The sequence below is a fragment of the Uloborus diversus genome, chromosome 8 (assembly GCF_026930045.1).
Source record: "Uloborus diversus isolate 005 chromosome 8, Udiv.v.3.1, whole genome shotgun sequence".
Taxonomy (NCBI): Eukaryota; Metazoa; Arthropoda; class Arachnida; order Araneae; family Uloboridae; genus Uloborus; species Uloborus diversus.
Window position 1 is genome coordinate 74,168,028 of NC_072738.1, and position 20,206 is coordinate 74,188,233.

The window sequence follows — 20,206 nt, forward strand, 5'->3', positions numbered from 1 at the left end:
GCTGCTTGATTATCATAACGTGGAAACGTAGTGGAAAGATGCGCCAAAAAGCATCATTTGTGACGTCATAAAGACCACGCCTTGTTTGAAAAATCGGACATTTAAAAAATTAACTTAAAAAAACTGTTGGGAAAATGTAAGTATTTTCTGGGCCCATGTTATTTTTTTCGCTCATTCTATCCATTTCAATGACTAAAAGTAGTACTTTTGACTGAAGGAAACCACCCCATTTCGTAGAATTTCAGATAAATGTAAAAAAAATTATCATTTACTGTTTTTTTTTTTTTTTTGGAATGATTTGTTTTAATTTTTATTTATCTTGAATTAAGAATTATACTTTTAATGTTGATAAATTTCATTGAAAATGCATTAAAATTTCACAAAAGAAACAACCTGGATAAATTATTTCAAGTTGGCTTAAAAGAAAAACACTTATATTATAGTTTTAAATAATTAGCGAGGTATACGGTATTCGACTGAATATTTGGTTAAAATTTTAACCTAATGTTCGGAATTTGGCACAATATAGTATTCGGTGTATCCCTATTTGAAAGTTTGTTTTCTTGTTTGAAGAATAATTAAAAGAGTAAAAGTTTGAAAAAGTTGATTATGATTAAATCATTTGCACAATTCAATTTTGAAATCGTATTAAGAGCAAAATTCTAATTTTTAACCCTCTCTTTTGTTCCAGAGCAATGACAGCTGGCAGGCTCAAGACAACGATCAGGTGAGTTGATGATTTCTATTATTGGTTGTCGAGATTTTTTTGGCTGGGGGGGGGGGAGGGAGTACAGGCAAATCTTTAAGTACAGTCGGACCTCCATATATCGAAGTAGCATATTGCCGAAAAAAAAGTATAGGGTCATTCCATGTCAAATCAACCAATCACCCAAAATGACCATCTCAGATTTTCATGAAACTTTTAGGGATTATACTGTTTGACATTCTAAATTCAGATCTACTTTTTTAAAAAAAATCTATCTTTTTTGGTTAATGAATTATTAATTTTTTAAATGTGTAAAAACTCACGTTTTTTTACTCATCTGTTGTGCTTAAAAATGCTACAATTTTAGTTCTATGGGGTCAATACAGTTGGTTAACAGCTCATTTTAAAGAGAATTGCATAAGCTTTAATTTAACATGCAGCTTGCATATTTTTTTTGAATTTTTAATATTTTTTTTTAATTTAAAATTTAAATTTTTTTTAAATTAGTGTCCTTTAAAAATTTTGAAAAAAATATATGTTTTTTAATATGTTTTAATAAATACATCCTAAAAATTTCAGAGTGGGGACATGATGGGATCAGCAGTTATAGCAAATACTGCAATGACGCATTTATATATATATATATATATATATATATATATATATATATATATATATATATAATTTTTTTATTAGACATTTTTTTAGATTATTTTCTTTTAATTTTTTAAAATCATATTCTTTTAAATTTTTTAAATTAATCTCTTACTTTTTAAAATTACTTTTATTTTTAATTTTCTTCGCCCCGTCAATTATATGAATGGTCTAAAGACAATATTAAAAATATCGATTTCATATATTCAATAGAAAAATATGAAGAAAAAAATTAGCATTTCTGAAAACAAGGTTTGAAGAAGCCATAACAGTGAAAGGAACTCAACAGTTCCACAATTACAGACCAAAAAACAAAAGCACAGTTTTCGTTAAATATTACTCCTTTTCACACCACACAAAAAAAAGATAGTAAGCAAATCTGATGATGCTGATGATTTGGACTTGAATGATATAGTTGGTTTTGTAACATGTGTATATAGTAATGAATGGTGGCTGGGTTGTGTTTTAGGAATTGAAAATGAGGAGATTAAAGTAAGTTTTTTCCAACCTCATGGACCTTCTCCATCCTTTAAGTATCCTCATATTCCTGATGTATTGGTTGTAAATAAAACGGAAATACTAACCAAAGTTGACCCTACAACACAAACTGGAAGGGTTTATAATCTCTCAGAACCTGAAAGTTTAAAAGCGAGTAAAAGGCTACTTTCCAAACTGAGGAGATGAAAGACTTATCTGCCACAAGGTATTTTTATGTATCGATTTCTACTTTGTGTTTATACATCTCAAAATTACATCCTCGAAGTTTCTGTGCTAGTTCTGTTTACTGAACTTCAAAGGAATAAAAGATAACCAAAATTTAGGATTTTTTTGAAATTTAAAGGTTTTTTAATCAATTGAACTATTTATAGTTTTACTACAAAATGTTTATAATTATTAAAAAAACTAAAACATTTTGAAATAAATTTAAATTGTTAAAAATAGTTTTGTGCATTTAAAAAAGTATTTTTTATTTATTTATTTTTTTTAATTTAAAAAAAAACTGCTAAGTAGCACCATTGCATTATTTGCTATAACTGCTGATCCCATCATGTCCCCACTCTGAAATTTTTAGAATAAATCAACTAAAACATATTAAAAACATATATTTTTTCAAAATTTTTAAAGGACACTTACTTTAAAAAAATTTAAATTTAAAATTTAAAAATTTAAAAAAAAATATAAATGCGAGAAAAACATGCAAGTTGCATGTCAAATTAAATCTTATGCAATTCTCTTTAAAATGAGCTATTAACCAACTGTATTGACCCCATAGAACTAAAATTGTAGCATTTTTAAGCGCAACAGATGAGTAAAAAAACGTGTTTTTTTACAGATTTAAAAGATTAATAACTCATTAACCAAAAGAGATTAATTTTTTTTTTAAAGTAGATTTAGAATGTCAAACAGTATAATCCCTGAAATTTTCGTGAAAATCTGAGATGGTAAATTTGAAAATATATTTTTTTTTTTTTTTTTTGGTTGATTTGACATGGAATGACCCTATATAGAAATTTCGATATATAGAAACGATGTTATCTTATCTTAAGAATCGTCTAAAACATTAAAATTAATGCTAATTTTCGTGTATGAAACCCAATTTCTAATTTATACAAGCATCGGATTAAATGAAAGTTAATAGTTAAAAAAATAACAGAAATTACATTTTTGCGCCTTCATACATCTTCATTCTTCGGCAATTCAACTTGATACGCAACATTAGGGGATTTTCGTTTTGACAATGTAATCGAGAGAAAAGTAAAAAATCAAACTACTTAACTTTGATCGTTGCTGCAACTAAAAAGACTAGGAATGATAATCAACAGACAAAAGGGATAACTTGAATCTGTTTTTACTTTGTTACTGGTTTCAGCTCAGATCTCAAGGGAATTTAAGAACTCCAGAACGAAACAACGACCTATCTACACACCCCTCAACCCGAGATTCCTTATGAGTTTCGTAGCAACCTTTAGTGAACATAATTTTCTCCCCTAATCTTCATTTTCCATAAGACAAACAGTCTAAAATGGAAAAAAACGAATGTCTCGAAAATAAATTCAATATGTAGAGATTTTTTCGATACATGGAAACAATTTTTCTATATAATGAACATAGAAATTAGCTGGGATTTCGATGTATAGAAAATTTCGATATGTGGAAGTTCGATATATGGAGGTTCGACTGTATTTCTTATGTTCTCTTAACCTAACTTTTAATATAAGTGATAACATTTTAAAAGGGACTTGCAAATGTGTTAGTCAATATACAGTGAATTATTAAACTCTGCTTTGCTCATGCTCAAATCTTCGATTAGTTCTGTAAATGGGCCTTTTTCTCAAATTATAGATTCAGGATTACAGTCAAACTCTCTTGTAACGAGAGCGAAGGGACCGCAATATTTGCTCGTTATAACCGAGTTCTCTTAGAAAAAGGGTTTGTGAAAAAGAAAAAGAAAATTATAAAAATCCAAACATGCTAGAAAGTTAGTTTTTTAAATTTCTGTGCTGTACAGAAGTAAGATAATTTACTATGAACTGTCTTATTGTCTCTTTATTAAGTCATTGTTTATCAAGAAATGTTCATGGCCCAGGAAATATCCTCCCTTGCACCTTAGACTTCGAAAATAATTTGAATTATTTCTGCACATCAATAGCCATCGACTATGTTGCGGGTAGTTGAGCTATAAATCCTTCACATTTGTCAATATCATCGTCGCTTTCATTATTTCTTTTTCATCGCTTTACCTTGAATTGGAGCCACAATATACTTGAAACTAGGTGCTATATCAGAAGTGATAAAGTTAGCTTCAACAAATATTATTCCAATGCTTCTCTACTCCACAAATTAAAGAAAAGGACCGTCGTCACTTGGTATCAGGATTTCTGACTCATCACTAACTTCGAAATGTTAAAGGATTTTTTCCAAGAAAGAATCAATTCAGCCGAAAATCCATAGAAGTTTTGTGTATCACAAAGTATTGCTCACTTTAAGCGGGTTTTACTCGTTAAAAGCGAGTTTTGCTCCCGTTTGGCGAGCAGAACAATCTAACTTTCAGCCAGTAACTTAAACTTAGCTGCACACTTAATTTCACGGGGATGTGGCGAGAACGACACCAGCTATAGAATACCCCCTCTTATTCGATCCCTGCATTCTTACTTCCCACAACATGTTACTACTACAAAAGGAGAAATGTTGACAGTCGGTTTCTACCTTGCAGATATAGAAGCACGCACTCTATTGTTTATAACTTCTCTATTAATTGTCTATTTTTTGAACAATCGATGTGTACGCCAAGTGCCTTTTTCTAAAACCTATTTCTGGTTCCATCGTTTGTACTGTTTGCAATTTTTGTTAAAATAATCCCCCTTTTTTTCTGTTCCAATTGAAACCTTGCAGTAAGTGAAAATCTTGTCTTTGAGGGAGAAAAAAACTTTTCTTCTGCTCGTTTGCTACTATGTAAACATCAGAAGAAGAAAAAAAAAGTGTTAAAATGCCAGTCTACCGAATAAAGTTGCAGCTGTTAACACCTTGCATAATGAGTGGAGAGGAAAAGAAGAAGGAAAAAAAAGCGCGATTTTAGAAGCCTACAAAGCTTTGGAAGTAACGACCTGTGGTTGATGGGGTTTGCAAATGGTAGCGCATTTTTAGCTGCAGCCGATTTTCTTTTCCTAATTAGATGCTCAGGAGAGTTGCTCCGTAGCATTTTTGCTTTGCATTTCGTTCTTTCTGAGCTAGTGAAATGTGGCAAGTCAGCTTTTTAAACACATTTTAGATGCTGCCGTTTGATCTGCTATTTTAACTCTATAAATAAAAAGAAAGTATTGTTAAGAGTTATAATAGTTTACATCGTAGCTTTCCCGTTTTAATGTACTTGACACCAACTATACTGAGCAAAAATGGATTGAACAGGTTTCGTGTAGTCCTTGAGTTTGTTTAAATGGTTTTAAGATCGTTGATTTTTATAGACATGAAGCATTGATAATTTTTCTTTCAAGGGGCTCAACATTCTTTTACTTGGCAAAATTAAATGCTATTCGATACCCTCTTATTGAGTTGTTAAAGTGCGAAGGAGAATACTAATGTATCAAAGCACAGTAATGTACTTGAAATAATTACTTGAAAGATCAAACTTACTTAAATTAGTACACGTAATTTTTCCTTTTTTCTGTGGAGCAGTTGAAAAATAGCGTGCATTATTTCAATGGAAAAATTATTTTCTAAACAACTTCGCATTTATCCGCTTGGAATCTTTCATCAACCATATTCTTACGTGCGTGTAAATGCACTGTTGATGATGATATCATCAACATATCATCATTTAATTTTGTCAGATATCATTTAATTTTGTTGAGTGATAGAATGTTTAGCCCCTTGTAAGAAAAATAATTCATGCTTCATGTCTAAAATTCAACGATCTTAAAACCATTTAAACAACATCAAGGACTACACAAATCTTTAATGATGACCTGTTTATTTGTGAAAAAAATGTTGGACATTTCCTGTTATTTCTTGGCACAAAGGTATTTATTTATTTCTTATTGTTGATGTAGTTAGGTGTGCACTCGTGTAATCATTTCCCTGATTACATGTTTTCCTGATACAGCACTAACCTTCATATTTTTGCATAGTTCTCCTGCGTTTTCGAGGTGGGATTCCAGTGAAAAATTATTAGATCCTCTATGGGGCAAGAGTTCCCCAACCGCAGAAGATTCACCAAATCTCAGACGCACGGTGTGACCGTCTGTGGTGTGACGTCAATTGGCAAAGTTTATAATGCACATTTATTTTAGGAGGAATGCCTACTGGGGGGGGGGGTCACTTTTGAGGGGGCTTTGTGGGATTTGAGGGGTGCGCCTTATTATTTGTTGGAGAATTGACACCCTTGTACTCCGTCTAATTTCAATGAATTTCGGGTCATTTATGTAGTTTTAGCGGAATAAGCGACAGCAACTGGACCTGAAAAATCAACTTTTCAGTTTGTAATTAGCGTCAGCAGGCCCTTTTTGCCCACTTACCACTTTTCCCACAAACTTGCCGGCAGGTCCTTTTTATTTAAAAGTAGTTCACTGCCGTTGGCAGGTTAAGGACAGTAAATCTTTTTTTTTTTTTTTTTGCACTTTTGTCATTGATTGTACTTTAGATTTATTGTAAAAGCTTGCTTATTTGGTTCCTGCTCGAAAAAAGAGGACGAAAAAGCGTCTTAATTCCAAAACGCGTTCCTTTAAATATCTTGATAACTCATTTCTGCAGATACTGTCGTTTACCTGCCCGTGGCAGTACACAATAAGACGCATAATCAGCATGTCGTATAATGCATAAAAATAAGACAAATCAACGACGCGGTTTGTAAACCGAAAAATAAGAGTGGAAAATAAATTCATGGTGAGGGGAAATGGTGGATTAAAAAAAGGTCTGTTTTTTAAACCACCATTTTAATTTTATTTTAATAATTTATTTATTTATTTATTTTTATTATTATTATTATTATTATTATTATTATTATTATTTGTGCGCACTCACCATGTGGCGAGTGGATATTTTCAGTTCTCACAACAACTGTTGAAAATTTGAGAATTTGTATAAAGTTGTACAAAAGCAAAGTCTTAGGAATAATATTGGCGATTTTTCTCCCTTCCAAAAAATTTTGACTCCCTCCACAGATGAAACATGAAGGCGCGTCTCCACTCTACTATATAAATTTTGCGTTTTAGCCTTAGTAAAGCAATTTTATAAGCGCAATAATGTCATTTTTGTATCAATTTTGATTATTTTGCAGTAAGAAATATTCTTTATTCATCTATATACATAAATGGCTACTTCTGTATGTAAGAATGTCAGGGTTAAACTTCAAAACTACTGGACAAATTTTAACAATTTTTTCACTACAGATAGCTACATTATCAGGAAGCAACATAGGATACAATTTATTTCTAAAAAACTTAGTTTAAAAAAGTTATGATGGGAAACAGTAAACTTCATGTAATTTCCCCATTAAATGAAAACCCATTGTTACAAAAATTCGTTGCCTTACAAGATCAATATTAATAGTAATCATATTGAAAGTTTTGAATCAAGGCTTCTCCGGAGAAAACAAGAGTTTAAAGTCATTTAAACATTTGGAAACTCTACTTTTTGCACACTTAGGGAAACATAGTAGAGAGCTTTTTTTTTTCTTCTTCTTTTTGTGTGTGTGTGTATACTATTTAATGAAATATGGCGCACTTTTTTTTTAGTGATCTTTGTTTTTGTTAGTTCATATTTTGTGAATTCTTTAAATTTCTGCATGCTTAAATGTCGTACTTTCGTTTCTAACTAAATGCTATTTCGTTCTTTATACTTTTGCTATTTTACTTTCATGGGTAAGGAAGAAGCTCGATTTTTAATCACGTCAAAGCGATGTGTTTTGACTTCTTTCAGTTAACACAGATAACGAATGAAAGTAGCGATTGTTTCTCACAATTATTACTGACCCAGGCAATGCCGGGTATTTTGTTAGTATCAAATGTAACCATTTTGTAACAAGACAATCTGCAAGTTGCACTATTTAATAGCCTGTAGTAAATAAAACGAAAATAAATATTCGCGCTTTAAGAAGCAACTAAAACAATCAGTAGATTGCGAATAAAATATCAAATATTACAGTGAAATCCCGTTACTACGAACTCCAAGAGACCGATGAAATTTTTCGTTGTAACGGAATCGTCTTAAAACTTTATTTTCATAAATGTGTTAACTTTGCAAATCTCCACTCTTAATATAATTAAATCTGCAACATTTACCGTCACTAACTATCTAAAATATAATTAAACACTATTTACTCTGAAAAAACAATGAAAAAAATATTGAACACTGACCATTTTGTTTATTGGTTATCTTCACAAAAAGTGTTATTTTCTTTTGTTCGAGATTTTTTCCCAGAAGACAATGTAAAAGATTCTAATTTATGATACTTCACTGACCACTAAAAAAGACATTGGCATTTGTTGTCATACGTCAGCTTATGTTTCAGCCTGAACGGAATTCCACCTTGAATGGCTCTTTTTCGGAAGTACAAACGGAGTTTTCACGTAACCACTTGTAAAAGTCGCTTTGTTCGTTGTAACGGATATTTCGTTTTATCGGTATTCATTGTAACAGGATTTCACTGTATATCTATTTGAGGATGCGAAGTAATAATGTTATGCTGAATGCATTGCGAAAATGATACTCTAAAATGAGGTGAACTTCATGCACCTTGAGCAGCAATCAATATAAAAGTAATTTTGTTTAACTAAAAAGTTGACTAAGAAAATAGAATAAAATGTATCAGAAGAACCCATTGTCTGCGATTGGGGTGAAATATGTGCAAATTACAATACGTAAAAGCTTAGAATAAAGACAAAAGTACTTTTAATGAAAATGAAATTCTTTCTTGAATGCTTAACAATAGCTTAATTAGTTTCTATTGTAGCACAACTTTAATGCTTGTGACATTATTATTTTGAATTTAATTATAGAACTTACTCATTAACTTATGAGAAATGAGTATTTTTCTAGTTACAGAATGTGACATTAATTATTATTTATACGGACAAAATTTTAAAATGAGATTTTTTCCATTTATTTCACGGAGGTAAACATCTTGATTAATTTAGAGAAGAAATACCCGCCATGAAATAGGTTTTTCCCCTATAAAGACATCTGCAGATTTTTGTTAAAAAATAAAACTTAATGCTGAAAGTCACGTAAACAATAACTATAAATCATTTAGTATGTAATTCTAGTATTCTCTAGATTTTTTTTTCCTATCTCACTTTTTCAATTCAGAATTATGAAAATATTTTAATGCGTAAATTAAAATGTTTGAAGGTACATTAATATTCATAAAAACATTCTTTTTTTTCTTCTGAAATTGAATAGAAAGAATTCGCGCGTGAGGAGAAGATGCTATGCATTCAATTAATGAATTAAAAAAATAAAAAAAAATTCTCATAACTCTTCATGGTAAACAAACCAAGATGTAATTTTTAATTTTCATACAAATTCTGGAATTATAATTTCATACATTTTATAACGTTTTTTAAAATTTAGTGGTATGATCTGCAAATGATAAAAGTTTTGCTACTTTAAAAAAATTAAATGTCTGCATATTTTAAGCAATTTTTTATTTTTGGAGTTATATTTAAATTTAATTAGCTTACTTTTTAGGAATATTAAAGAACTATTAAAATGTCACAATGGAAATAACTAAAAGATGATAACTTGTTGAAACCATGTTTAAGTTTTTTTTCTAGAAAACAAATTCGTACATTCCCTTGTTAGTGCTTTAAACATCTGAATAGAGAATAAATAGTTGAGTAAGATGGTGCTTAAATCTCTATGCGGTTGTTTCCTTCAGTCAAAAGTACTACTTTTAGTCACTGAAATTGAAAGAATATGCAAAAAACAAATGGAGTGAGAAAAATCTTGCATTTTCCCAACGTTTAATTTTTTAATTGATTTTTTTAAATGTTCGATTTTGGAAATAAGGCGTTGTCTTTATGACGTCACAAATGATATACTTTGGCATTCTATTCCACTTGCGCGCCGAATGCTTACACTTGCTATCTACTGCGTTGCCAGCATATCATAATTAGGAAGCGAATTAAATATTGCGCTCTACGCTTGCTATCAACCATGTCTTTGCCAGTACATGTGAGTATAAAAGCTAATTAAATATTGCGTTCTGCGCTAAGGGCATCAGTGAATGGCATTTCTTCACTAGTGATATCATATGCAGAAGCGGTAAAAATGAAATTAAACCTACACATCGATTAAAATAAGTTAAAAGATATTGAACTTTGTCAAATTATTTAAAAAATGCTTAAATCCAAAGTTTTTAAGCATGCTCTTTTAGGAGAAAAAAAAAATAATAATAAAATAAACAACCCAATTCTAGAAGGAAAAAAAATGCACAATACCCTTTACTTCTCTGTCACAGAAATCTAACCTTTCCTTTGCGTGACATTCAAAACAGATTTCGATTGCTTAAAAGTATTAAAAAAAAGACTTATTATAAAACTCTTCTTACATTCTCAAGTGTTTTTTAGACAACCCAACCCTCCCCACTTACAAGAACAGAAAAGGTTTTTTTTTTTTAATGTTCCCGTTTCTTTACCGATCGATCTACCAGAAGCTCGAATTCCCAGACCGTTCGTTTCTCACTCCTAATTTACGAGACAAATGTTGGCAGCTCCTTAATTTATTGAGCTCCAGTCCTTTAATTCTAACAGGTGTGTCGAGGCTGATAAAAGTGGAGGGAAGAGAAGATAAACGTAGCCTCGGGGACGTCCTACGCTGCGCCTTTTACGGGGGCATGATAAATAACGAGAATCGTAATGAAGTTCTACACTTTCTCCTCGGTCTTTTTGGAAAATGTGTTCTGACTAAAATGAGCGATGTACCCACTTGATGTTTTTCGTGTTTCAATTTTTAATTAGCATCTTCCCTGTCGACCACTGAACGTCATTTCTCAGCGCCTGTTGAGCGAAATAAACTCGGCGGTAAAAAAAAAAAAAAAAAAGAAAAAAAAATGCGGTATGAAAACTTCGCTGAATGAAAAAGAATAGCTTTACAAAAAAGGTCTTGACAGTACTTGTAAGCATCGCAAAAGATTCAATAATGCGTTCTCACTTTTTACTGGGTTAATGCTCATTTGATAGTCTAATTTGCTAATGTGCAGGTCATATAGTTTCGGAAATTTTTATAACTTTAAATTGAAAATTTATAAATATAATTAGTTTTCGACATTTTTTATAGGGTTCTATTTTTAACCCCCGACACACCAAGGAAGGGAGTTATAAGTTTGACGTGTCTGTGTATCTGTCTGTGGCACTCTAGCGCCTAAACGGATGGACCGATTTTGAAAAAAATAAATAAATAAACGTTCGAAACGAGACTTGATTGAGAGTGATCTTAGCAAGTTTGCATCTTCGGATGACATTAAATAACGAAGATATTAATTAAAAACCTCTAGAAGTTTTGCAATTTTTGCAGTGAAAACATGTTTAAAAAAATTTAAATTTAGTACCAAAATAAAGAGTATTTTTTTCTGCGTCTGATAGAAGGTGTTTTGGAACTTCCATGTTATATAGAATTCCAATTATAACGCTTTTTAAAGCTATTTTTTAAGACGGCTAAGCCATTATTCACGCGATTGGTAGCCGAATTCATTGCTGTCCGACCCCGACAAGGAAATTAAAAGCAATGATTTAAAATTTTTATGTGTTGCCAGTTTCTATTTGTTATCAAATAAAATACTTGTAATTGATAAAAGTGCTATAAGTATTTTTAAGGGATTTTCAATTTTCCCTCTTGATTCTGCATTTGCGACTCAGTTCATCATCGTACTAGACTCCTAGTGCGGTGATGCTCAGTCGGTTTTTTTTTTTATTTATTTTATTTTTTTTTTTTTTTACTCATTGTCTAAACTCATTGTTACTAGTGCATTAAGTTATAGTACCAGGACGACCAAGCCTCGCTCGGCTTTAAAACATTTTTTTTTTTATTTAAACGTTTCAAAAATACTTTTAACGCCTCTGCAAACTTATTTCAAGCATTAAAATTGGAAATATGGCTGAAAATTTAGTTCAGCCTATTTTCACGCTTAGTATTTTAAACAACAATTTCGTTCCCTTGTCGCAGACGCACACCAAAACCTGTTCGAGAAGATTTAAATCGCCTGTTAGGAAGAATTCAATAAAAATACGCATTATAATTAGAAGAAAATGAAAATCGCTCTCCCCCACCTGTAGAAAATAAAATTTGTTAAAATTTGTTTATTATAATTATTAAAACAACTCGCTTGATTAGTGCTTTCACAAAAGTAGAAATCCTCAAATCTCCTGTTCTAATGAATTGAGAAAATTGAACTTGTTCAGAGGAAAAAAATGTTCGAACGGCATTCAATGTTTAGGAGGTGGGAAATCTCTCATCCCTTCAACAGGTACTTTATGTAAAATTTTAACTCATAAAAAATTAAGTACAAAAAACAAACTTGACCCCCCCCCCCTCCGGGTTCAAAGTAATTTTGTACCCAATTTCAAGATTGTCTGGATCTCTTGGATGTGGAACAGCCACAGACACCCATTTCTTTGACTTCCTTTTTAATGTATAGAAATAACATGTTACCAGGATAAACAGTTATCAGATCAGATATCAGAAACGAAATTAATTATGAATTAAAGCAGAATTGCAGATAAATGTAGACAACATTGCTTTTGCTCTCAGCATAATTGATTCTTTATTTATTTTAAATTAATTATTCTTTGATAAAGTTTAGGATGTTAAATGGAATGTTTTTACATTTCTCAAAAGACAGAAAATATATTAACAGTTTATATTTTAAATTGACACTTAAAATACAAATATTTCAGTCAAAAGGGTTTAACGAAATATTCGGTATTCGGCAAAATATGATATTTGGTGCACCTCTAATTATTATTATTAAAGGAACCCGGTACTAAAGTGACGAAAACTCATGTTAGAACATAAATAAACAAGAAAACGAAAAAATATTCAACTCATTCTCTCTGTTAAGAATTTCATTACCTAACTCGTAAAGCAATAAAACTTCTCAAATTCATTAGAATATTTTCAATTGTAGCGCATATTCTATTCCAGCGGATTGCTGACAGGAGAAATTAGATCAGGGCTTCTTCAAAAATTCAACCATTAAATGACACTCGATCCCGTTATCTTCGCTCCGACAAGTCTGTCAGAAGGAGGACATTCTATACCTCATTATCACCCCCTCCCCCTCAGCACCTCCCCGCCCTCCCAGGACGATCTGACGCACCACTTCTTTTCAGTTCGCAAAATACTTCCGAAAATTCAGTACTTTCTATCTCTTTACGTTCGAAGTTCCACGAACCTCGGCGAATGTTCGAACTAATCAATGATCATTTAAAACTAGAGGGGAAAGATGAGGGGAGTTTTTAATTAGGTGGTGAACAACAGTTCGACTTTTCTGCAGCCCAGGGAGCCACATAAAAATTGACAACAAATCTTTAGCTACCGGGCAAACATCATAAATCTTATTTAGTCGTAGATCTTTATTTTCAACTGTCAAAATTTTCATTACTGAGACATTTTTTATGAAGGTACCTTTAAAAATGTTGGATTATGCTTTTGTAAAATGTACGGTCAGTTGGGTCAAATGCAAACATGGGGTATTGGAAACTATTACTATACTTGTTGTGAATTTTCTATGTAAACTATTGGTTAGTGAAGGCTAGGTGACATAACGGAAACTACCGAGATTTTTGCACTGTCCTAACACTGCTCCTAACAACTGTCTAGGCGTCATTGTTTTTTAAAGAAGACGTTGAAAAAAGTTCCCTGAAGTTTAGTGATCTTATATTTTCCTCTCCAGCAGAGCTTCAAACGCGAAGCAACTGATTTCAACTATAGCTTTATTTGTCATCTGGAAGGTTACTGAAATCATTGGGCTATGAATTTTACTTTCCCCGCTGTTTTAGATTTCCAATTTAGGTGTTTCCATCCACCCCAGTTTTCTGAGTAAGGAGTAAAAGTTTAAGGCCTTCTACACACGAGGCAACTTAATTGAATGAACTTTAGAAAAGTTGCATGTCAGTTGGCGTTATTCGTAGTCTTCACACGAGGCAATTTAGTTGAATCAACTTTTCTAACAATGAGCCGAATTTATTCGAGCAGCTGCTCCACAACGCTTTTGAGACTGAACCGAGTTGACTCTCAACTAGTTCACTCGTGTGTAGAGCGAACGCTTGGCAATGTCCTGATGAGTTACTCAACTTATTGAAATGAAACTGGTAGCGCCACATGTACCTGTTGGGCCTAATAAGTTCACTGCGTGTGAAAGATGTCTGACGATTCCTTCACTTTTCTCTTTTATTAACCTCCCGTTCGAAAGTTGATTCAACTAGGTTACTTCGTCTGTTGGAGACCTTAATCTTTAAATCGTCAATAGTAAACGTAGCGGTAAAACGGAATATAAATCAATCCAGATGGAAAAATTATATAAATGGACATGTTTTCAGTGAAACACAACGACTTTAATTATTTCCTCTTAATATTTCTTTCTTACCAAATATAGATGAAACTTCTGGTGTATGCGTTTTTAAATTTTACATCCCTTAGTTTAATTATGCAGGGTCAGACATAGCCAGGTCGCATGGGAAACTAAAAATAATCCCTTCGGTGACCAGTTTTTTATTTTCAGAACATGAATCTTTCAGACGCTGGTAATGAGTTAAGTTTTTGATTATTTTAATGCCTGTATCTTTATGCTTAATGTGTTGTACAAGGTATCAAGTGTTTCTTATTCGTATTAAGCAGTTGTGTTATAAAGCAGAATAGCAATAACACGCTACAAAAATAACTGCTACATTCATCCCCTCTCCTTCCACGTTTATGTAGAAACGTAAAGATTTTATTGTAATTTATTTTACTATTCAAACAGTCACTTTATGTTTTGGATCTTTTAGTATTCTAATTCATTTGCTGTGGTAGTTGCGTATTCATTTCTCAAGTTACTCATAACAGTCTTTCTGTATTTTTGAAAAACTGCATTTTTTAAAATTTTGTTTTGGGATTTTATTTAAGCTACAAAACAATCTTCTTAAAAATTTGTTAACGAGGATCTTTCCCAAAGTTTATGATCAATAAGACGGATCCTTTAAAAACCTATGTAGAATGCAGCAGCAGGTGAGTTTCACTGCATTGACAGTGATCTGACGGATAAACGACTTTTACAGAATTCCTTTCTCTCTCTCTCTCTCTAAGCATGATGCAAGAACGAGACAAATCCGATGTCTGAATTACGAGTAGCTTACGTTGGTCTGAACTATTGTGACAGTTTATGACATAATTCTTGTTAGTACAAGAGTAATATTGTCATTTTGCGAAAATTTAAATAATTTTGCTTGAATATTTGTTACTAGAAAATCGCCCGTCAAGGTGTAACGGGTGAAAATGGCTTCTACTCTTCCACATTTGAACGAAGCAATTGCCTGTTTGGTGATATTTTTGATGGTTGAAAGTTTAATATTAACACCATTGAATTAACCCTGGACTCCAGTAATAGCGTTCATTGTTTTCGTTTCTTCATTCTCCTGAAATGACACAGTCTTGCCAGTAAAACTGTTAAGTAACCGGATCGAGTTCAGCCTTGTCACAATAAAGCCTTTCGCTGCATGTTAAACATTACCAAAATATATTATCGAATGATCATGCCGTGGTGCGAGTTTCATTGTTGAAACACGCGGGTTACTCGATCATCGGCTATTATGTATATGAGGATTGTAAATAGATTTTCGTGATTGAATAGTTTTCACATTATTAAAATTTTACGTCTGTGGCTCTTCAGTATTGGTAAGCAAGTCTGCTGCTCAGTGGCCCTTAGCCTGGCTAAAAGTATTTCTGATTTCATTTTTTTTTTTTTTTTCATGCATATGGTGTGTGCGCGATTATTATTCGAAAATCAATTTTAAAAAACATTTCCCCGCATTTCCACAAAAATACTTAGCTGAAAAAAAAAATCCTGGTTTTCTAAATCCAAGGAAGCATTGATTTCTTTTCGGCATGTAGTAAATTTTTGAAATTATCCTGAAAAGTTTTTACGTGCACCACTAGTATCCATATAAAAATAGCATGTTCCTGGCCAAAGTACTCGATTTTTCGGAGCGAAATGGAAAAATTTCGGGTTCTCATTTCGTCGTCTGCGGATAATGTCCCCCAGACGACGGGTTTTATGTCGGTCGCTGCTGCCGAACTCGAAAGCAAACGGCGTATAGATGGATGGAGATATACTTAATGGAGAAGGTTGTTATCGTGAGTTACTTCTTTTTTTCCCTTGTATTCCTGGTGGCTGCTACCTCATCTATAAAAATGGTTTCGAAGAAGTTCCTTTTGGGGATCTTTTTTATGTGGTGTGCGAAAAAAGAATTAGATGAAACAGCTTGTGGGATGGTGACACTTTTTTTTCTTTGGTTCTGCTCTTCGAATGAAAGTATTTTTTTCCCCGAAGTTTTTTTAGAAATAATATTTTTTTTATTAAAAACATATTTTGTAAGTTGTACAGCAGTCCTGAAATGTCATTATTTTTCTGAGAAATAATTTAGAAATTCTTTTTTTTTCCAGAATTTTGGCAACGACCTTTTGTTTAAAAGTAACATATTGTGTGACATTTTTTCATCTATTTGTTTGTGCTTATCATGAAAATCGGTTTAAAATTCCATTTTAGGTAAAACTCACAAAGCTAAAATCTAAACTTCAAATCCAGGCTAACGTAAGTCATACTCTGCAGTAGAACGTATAAACGTTTGTGTGGTAAATACAATGGTTGGGACTCGCGCTCTTATGACACTGATTATTATTATTTATTTATTTATTTTATTTATTTATTTATTTATATATATATTTTTTTTTTTTTTGCATAGAATTACGTCGTTATGGTTCAGTGCGAAAATCGCCAAAATAATAATAACATGGCCATATGTCTGTAAGCTACCATATTGCTCTTATAAAACATATTGGCGCAATGTACCATATTGTTTATTCCGGAAGTAAGTGTCTATGCAACGATTCTATGTGTCTACAAACATAGATTCCTATAACATTTTGTATTACTTTGCTAATTACTTTAAATTCTGAGTGTTATATTTATATTAGCATGTTCAAATCAATAATAGTTCTGAAATATGAATCTGCTTCAGTCAATAAGCTTATGTGCCCAAAATGGAAAATTTAGTATTTCTGTTTTAAAAGAAGTACAATTAAGGTAGGCCAACATCCTAGATATTTTTTTCTTCAATATTCATTGCACTTTTCCGAAACTTTATACGATTATTGAAAATGACATAAATAACACATTTTGACTGCTTATTTGCTGGAAAAAAAAAATTCGATAGTTTTTTTTTTTTTTTTTTTTAAATGCCATGTTTTTAGCAAAAAACTACCATTTCCTTAACACTTCTAGTGCCTTCATTTTTTCATAAGTTTAAAATCTTTTTGTGTCTATCTCTTTGCGAGATACCAGAGAGTGATATGACACTCCAAATTTGAAAATAAATAACTTAAAACAGGTTTTATGGGTAAATGTTTGAGAACATCCCTCGAAATACGTGCTTTCTGTCTCCTAAATTTAATTGATCATTATTTCAAAACCATTTATTGCATGTGCATTAACTTTTCGAGGTTTATATCATAGAAATTTGTACAATCACCATGTTTCCAAAGTTTCAAATCTTTAATGTTAATACTTTTTTCGCTAGAGCTGTTGGCATAAATCAAAATTTGTAAACGTAGTTATGAGAAAATCAAGAAAGAAAAAGTAAATTTCAGTTATAAGCAGTGCATTAGAGTTTAGAAAATTTCTTCTAGTTTTCTCAATAACCCATCGATTTAAAAATGCGGAAGAAGAAAGAAGAACACTAGGGCTCTAAATTTCTTAAAATCTCAAAATCGATTTTTTTTCAAAAATTAGGGTGTTTGCCCACCTTAAATTGACTATGGACAAATTTTGATTGTAACTCTCCCACGGGGAGTTTAGAAACACTGTGCTTGATATTTTCATAGATCAATCCTATTGCTTTTCAATACATTTGCTTTGTTTAGGTAAGTCCCTCTTGAAACAAATACTAAGTGCGAAAACGATGTATGACTACAATATGAAATATTTGAATCAAACTGTACAATATAATAGCAAATTCACTGATCGAGTTACGCTCCTGACGTCACTAACAATGAATTTCGCTCCATAGCATGATAATTTGATTGTATTTTTTGGTAATGTTTGACATGCAGGGAAAATGCTTTATTTTGACAAGGCTGAACTAGATCCGGTCACTCAGCTAGTTCACTGGTAAAATTGTCATTTTAGGAAAATAAACCAAAAAGTTAAACAAATAAAAGTTAACCAAAAAGGGGGGTTAACAATTTACAAGGGGGGCTATCTACTGGAGTTTAGGGTTCATCCACTGGAGTTAGAGTTAAAATTTCAACTATCAAAATATCACCAAACAGGCAATTGCTTCATTCAAATGTAGAAACAATTTTCACCCGTAATACATTGAAGGGCGATTTCCTTCTGAATAATAAAATACTACTATATGTGCTTTAAAGAGCAAAAGATATTGCCTAAGTAATTTGACAAGCCCCTACCTTAATTGTACTTTAATGTTTTAGCAGAGCAACAACAGGGTATTGAATTCCCCCATTTGTCAAGCCATTATATTCGATTTATAGGAATTCCGCTGCTTGAAATGCGAAACGGAACCGCAAAGCAAAAGAGAGAGCTATACATTTTCATTTTCCCTTTTCATAAACAGAAACACTTTCGCTATTTTTTTCCTCTTAACCCGTTAGATTGAAAATCCATTAGGAACCTCGGTTTCGTTGGAGAACGGAAGTTGGTTCACTCTCTTATCACAGTATATCACTCCTTATTTCTCCACTGGCGCGCGAGAGAAAGTGGAGGAGGAAAAAAAACCTTTCCTTTGGCGCAAAGACATTATGTTTTTCGAATGAGGCTTTGCCTGCCTTGTTTGTGTCGCTGTGTATTGTGTTTTAATGCATTTTCTTTGCCGCCAAAATGATTTTTTTATATTCCGTCTTCGATAACTGCTATCTTCGTAAATGTCAAATGTTATTAATAGGCTTAGGGAAGATTTGCAATTTCATTTTTCACTTCTGAGCTTTTCGTTTTTCTTTTTCTTCTCGAATATGTATTTATTATCGTTTCTCATTTTTTCTTCCTTTTTTCCCTCCGAGAATTCTGATTTTTTTTTTTTTTTTTTTTTAATGCAACGTGGAATTATAAATAATAAAATAATAGGAACATTGAGGATGTGCTCTGTACGAATTTTTTTTCCTCCAATTCTACAGCTACTTAATCTTAAAATATCTTGTTCTTACAATGCATAGACCATTCATCAGCACAAAAGTTCTTCTCCCCTGTTGCCATTTTGAAACTAAAATGTCGTAAGTTTTCCTCTAGAATGAGTTCGAAAAAAAAAAAAAAAAACATTTGTCAAATGATAAATATTACTTCACCGTCTTTTGATTAGTCCCATGATTCTTGCCTTATTTGAAAATTCTAGTTATAGTTTCCAGTTAAAGTTTTGCATATCAGCGCTTTTAATTTTCAGAGATAATCATGTTGTTAAAATGTTTAGCAAGTGAAAATTATACCTTTCAAAATTTGTCAATAGATTTAAAAGCGTGCTCTTTTGTTTTCTTTTGTTAACTTTTTCTTTTAAATTGAAAGCGTCGTCTGACATAAAGTTCTTTGTTACGTATAAACAGTAATATAGTGTCTAGTCACACTCTTTTCTGAAATTCAAAAGGAACATCTGAAAATTAAAAGCGTGACTTAGTGTCAGAAAATAGTCTCCAAAATGTATAAGCATCCTTCGGCTGAGAACCATTAACCAGAGTTGATAAACAGAATCCTATGAAAGCTATATTTTCAAATTAAAAAAAAAATCTTTAAATGAACTGATCGAATGAATAGAAAAAAAGAATCTTTCCTCCATTGTAACACTTCCAATCTGTTTTCCAGTTGATTCAAAGTTCTATTTCTAGCACCATTGATACGTCTAAAAAAGAAATTTAAGTGATTGATGCTTAAGAGAAAATTATCCAGCGATGGAAACCTAACCAAATTACACTTCACGTGCCACTTTGTATTGATAGCGTTTCTGAAGTTGATGTATTCGGTTTCTCCTGTGCTTTTTATTCTGAAAACAGGAAAGTGGGTCACGTAAATAAGAATGGAAACGATACATTCTCATCTTCCTTGTCATAAACAAATCATCAAATTTCCGTCCAATTTTTTAACCTAAAGATAGA

The 20,206-nt window shown here is 31.9% G+C and overlaps 1 protein-coding gene across 3 annotated transcripts in view; it reads left to right on the top strand.

The window, feature by feature from the left end:
• Positions 1–20,206, top strand: part of LOC129227577 (disks large 1 tumor suppressor protein-like) — a 358,608-nt gene that overhangs the window by 182,263 nt on the left and 156,139 nt on the right. For all 3 annotated transcript variants that reach the window (XM_054862160.1, XM_054862161.1, XM_054862162.1), the window contains one exon: positions 692–727. In XM_054862160.1, the coding sequence (XP_054718135.1) occupies positions 692–727 (36 nt within the window). The remainder of the gene's footprint in view (positions 1–691; positions 728–20,206) is intronic.